Consider the following 4,614-nt stretch of genomic DNA (forward strand, 5'->3'; position numbering starts at 1 on the left):
TCCTTGAATACATGTGGCTCCGTTAATCGAGTTAGCATATACATGACTCGTACGTACAAATTTCATTTTCAAACGCTTAGCTCAAGGAGTCATAAGAAATGGCGAATGATCCATTTGGGTATTGACCACTCTGGTTTGTGGCCCGCCGATAAGTTTGACAAATGGTTAACATATTTTTTATTTTATTTGTGATAATAGGTTAGATGATCTAATTGTTTATTCGACAATTATGCATAAAATTTAAACTCTAAACAAGCACAATTCACATCGCCCTATTATTTGTTGTTAAATTTTTAATATTTTTTGATTATTAGGAGTAAGGTAGCATCACTTGTTTACGGTAATTTACTTGCACACAGTGATTATATCAAATTATATTAATTTATTATAATCAAGTTTAATTTGCGATAAAATTACATGTTAATTAACATGTATATATGGTCAGACGACAAGTGCAAAACATCAACAACTTGTTGAATGATTTAGGTGCCTGTGCTAATATTTGCTCAGACATTTTGTGCAACAAGAATATTCGAGTTGGGGTATGGCAATGACACAAATGACAAACCCAATGGCCAAGTAGTAAATCTAACCACTTATGGGTGTATAAATATATACCAATAAATAATCCCATTATCCAACCTTTAAATTTGGTTCTACTTTAACCCCACTTTGCTCTTTTCCTCTGCAAAAAAATTCCAGACGCCATTACAACAATCTTCTTAGACCGCCATCCTCAGTCAAGCCAAGAAAAACAAAACTGCAAAAAGCACAAAAACCTACACAAAAACACATCAAAAGCTTCATAGAATTGAAAAAAATTGAACTTTTGAGTGAAAAAGAAAAAAGAAGTTTCATATTTTCTGTTATGTAAATGCATCAGCAAAATCTTGAAGTTCAGATAGGTCAAGAACAACAGCCTGACCTTCAAATCCCAATCCCAAAACAATCAACCCCATCCAAAATTAATCTTCAAATCAAGATCCCATCACCAGATTCTTCAACCAATCAGATTCACTTTATAAATGAACCTTTTTGTCAGAATCAATCACCAAACAAAACCCTTTTGTCAACACCTCATAAAAGGCCAATAATGTCTCAAAGTTCCAACCTTTATCACTCTCCAACACATCAAAGCCATTTTAAAGTTCCAATCTTGAAGTCAAACAATTCTTCAAAAAATCAGTCTTTCTTATGTTCTTGTTCTGTTCCTGTGTTATTAGCCACAAAAAGAATCACTCTTAAGCTGATTCATCACTCTTGTCATGTTTCTTGGATCAGAGTCCATATTAAGCTTTTTATTTTGCTTTCTTTGCCTTCACTTTACTTGTTGACTTCAACTCCTTACTGGGGTTCTTTTCTTTACTTTCTTTTTATTGTTACTGCTATAATACTAGCTTTTCTTGTGATTTCACTTTGTGTAACTCTCCCTTGTGTTCCTTCTATCCGTACATTTCTTGGTAGAACTTTGTCTATTAATCTTCATTCATCAGCTACTGCCTCAAAGAATCGACCTTCGGTTGTTTGGTCAATAGGGTCAAAGCCTAAACCAGAAAGGAAGCCGATTTCGGGGTGTTGGGTGCAAGTTTACAGCAATGGTGATGTTTATGAGGGTGAATTTCATAAAGGGAAATGTTCGGGAAGTGGCGTGTATTACTATCGTTTGAGTGGGAGGTATGAGGGTGATTGGATAGATGGAAAGTATGATGGATACGGAGTTGAAACGTGGACGAAAGGGAGCCGGTATAGGGGGCAATATAGGCAAGGATTGAGACATGGAGTTGGGATGTATAGGTCTTATACAGGGGATTTGTATGCTGGGGAGTGGTGTAATGGTCAGTGTCATGGTTCTGGAGTTCATACTTGTGAAGATGGAAGCAGTTATACCGGAGAGTTTAAGTGGGGTATCAAACATGGATTGGGTCATTACCATTTCAGGTATAACCACTTGAGCATTTACAACTGTTTCTTTTCGAATATCTAGTTATTAACTTGATATGTTTTTGAAATTCCATGTCGAGCTTTTGTGTTTATGTGGATTTTCAATGACTTAAGGCTTGCCATTTTCACTTGTTTATGTACCATGATTGGCTCAATTAGTACAATTTTTGTTGGGATAGTTCCATTTTTTCGACGTGTTTGCTTTCGCGATTGGAAACGTGAATCGTCCTTCAATTATATGGTTAATTTAACATCAGGATACTTGCTTATCAGTGTTATATGCCAGTGATGCTAAGAACTCTGGAATAATCTCCAGAATCCTTAAAGGAACCAAGTTCCCGCATACATTATGGATTATGATGCATTTAATTATTGACATTAAATGTGAGAACAAGCAAAGTGCAAAGATTAAGATTCTTCGTTACACTAAATGTTTGACAGTTTGAGAGAACTCATTTCACCTATATTTTCCTTTATGTCCAATGAAAGATATTTTCTGTGAACAATATTCTTAGAAACCTGGTTCAACATTATTGTTTATTTCCCCTTTTTATCATTCATGGATGAAATTACTGTGGAATTTTCCAAGGATTATTTCTCTGCGTTTTGAAATGGTGAATGCATCTTTCCGTGTTTCAACGCAAGTAAACGAAGTATAAGACTTTATCTAGCTGTCCTTGAATGTTTGTCACTGTTGCTGAAATCTATATTTTAGAGGTGACTGGTGCTACCTATTTTGGATTATAGATATGATCTGCATATAGATCATTTTTTAAGCTGAAAGGACCAGTCCAACCCCAACCTCTCTTACTTCATATCCAGTATTTTGTTCTGTTTTCTATTGAGCTGTGAGTTTACTTCTTTTTCTTTTTTGTAGTAAGTTGTCCTTAACTTCTTTCTTTCATCATCTCTGGCTTCTTTGCCTCATGGTTGACTCTCAGCTTGTACCATATTCATTTGCATATATTGAATCATGTCTCAATATCTGAGCATAATGAATATGTCAGAGATATAAGGATATCAAATTGTTGTTTTTGTGCTCTTTTAAACTTTAGACTCAAAAATTCGGAAGACAATGTCCAAAATCCGATGCAATATGTGTTTTTTTTTTTTTTGGTTTTGACATGCTTTGCGCTCTATCCTCATATCCATTACGTCAAACATGGAGTAAGACAGTTATTGTTATCTTGACCATATTGCTTTTATATCAGCTGTATGAAAGACTGCTGAGGGTTTAACTTACATATGATACAGGAACAAGAAAGCTTGTTTTTTTTTCTTTTTTATCGTTAAAAGCTTGTTGTTTTCTTATGCTGACCCCCCCTGAATGCAATTACTTCTATTTCCCTAAATGCATGTTCTGCTGCTGCGTGGTTTCATTTTAATTTCTTCAGTACCACGTCATGTATCAGTGAGTGATACGTAATTGTTTTGGTAAACAAAAATCAATAAGCTATCAATTACTCGTGTACTCTGTCTGTCATACACTTCTATTTCTTTTTCCTCTGTTCTCTTTCTTGGGGTAATATTTTGGTGCATGTGTATTTACTCACCAGTTTGTTGATTTGCATGACTATGCAGAAATGGGGATGCATATGCTGGAGAGTATTTTGCGGATAAGATGCATGGTTTTGGAGTATACCATTTTGGAAATGGACATCGCTATGAAGGAGCGTGGCATGAGGGTAAGAGGCAAGGATTTGGCATTTACACTTTCAGAACTGCGGAAACTCAGTCTGGTCACTGGCAGAATGGGATTCTTAATGTTTCAACAAGTCTTGGCGCCCTCCCCGGATCTCCTTCTGCAGTCGACCATTCTAAAGTGCTTCATGCAGTCCAGGTAATAATTTAGTTTCCTGACATCCTCATTTGGCTGTGCACTCAGTATTAACATTTGGATGAAGAGAGTAGTTCTTATAGATGTTCCTTTCTGATTTTCGAGAAAACCAAGCTGCAAACCTTAGTCCTCTTTCTTAAAAAGGAAAATATGGATAACCTAGTGTTAATTATCGCTACCTCAATGTGCTCATAAATTTCTTTATTGTTATTAGGAAGCGAGACAAGCTTCTGAGAAAGCTATCAATGTGACAAAGGTGGATGAAAGAGTAAAACGGGCAGTTACAGCTGCCAACAAGTCCGCCACTGCAGCAAGAGTAGCAGCTGTGAAAGCTGTCCAAAACCAAATACATCACAATGGAGACAGTTGTCATTCGCCACTAGCAGTTGTGTAAGCCCCTCAGCTGGCAGAAGCTATGGCTTTCCACTCTCCCATCAGTCTTGTTTTTAGATACTGAGACTGAAACTTCCGGGGACCTGCTTGGAACCACAACAGGCAACTAGCTGATTGAGGAGCAAGTTTAACGTCCCCTTCGTTAGGCCTTAATAATATGCATATATAGTGGCCCCTAGTATAGGAGCTAAGAGAGCAAAAACCTGCAGATGTAAGTAGGTGTTTTATCTTTTCTTATTTTGTTGCTCTCCAGTAAAGTGTAGATAGTTTCCTGCATTTTGTGTTTGCCATAATAGAATGGCCAAGTTACTGCATGTTTACTAAGCATATATCCCAAAGGGATCACCTATGTAATGTTGTATAAAGTAATATCTAAACATATGCTGTATTAACGAATGACTTTATAAATGTCTCATCAAAAGCATATCCAGTATTTTTAAGTC

At 36.3% G+C, this 4,614-nt stretch overlaps 1 protein-coding gene across 1 annotated transcript; it reads left to right on the top strand.

The window, feature by feature from the left end:
• The first annotated feature begins 635 nt into the window (after positions 1-635).
• Positions 636-4,614, top strand: LOC107832049 (uncharacterized). Its single transcript, XM_016659854.2, has 3 exons — positions 636-1,938; positions 3,523-3,781; positions 3,993-4,614. The coding sequence occupies exons 1-3, from the start codon at positions 875-877 to the stop codon at positions 4,170-4,172; spliced, it is 1,503 nt and encodes a 500-aa protein (XP_016515340.2). The 5' UTR covers positions 636-874; the 3' UTR covers positions 4,173-4,614.

The sequence above is a fragment of the Nicotiana tabacum genome, chromosome 1, assembly GCF_000715075.1.
Source record: "Nicotiana tabacum cultivar K326 chromosome 1, ASM71507v2, whole genome shotgun sequence".
In the NCBI taxonomy this organism is placed as follows: Eukaryota; Viridiplantae; Streptophyta; class Magnoliopsida; order Solanales; family Solanaceae; genus Nicotiana; species Nicotiana tabacum.

Coding starts and splice junctions, on each gene's coding strand:
- LOC107832049 (XM_016659854.2), top strand. CDS start 875: ATGCATCAGCAAAATCTTGAAGTTCAGATAGGTCAAGAACAACAGCCT. Junction 1,939..3,522: donor TTGGGTCATTACCATTTCAG/GTATAACCACTT, acceptor ATGACTATGCAG/AAATGGGGATGCATATGCTG. Junction 3,782..3,992: donor AAGTGCTTCATGCAGTCCAG/GTAATAATTTAG, acceptor TATTGTTATTAG/GAAGCGAGACAAGCTTCTGA.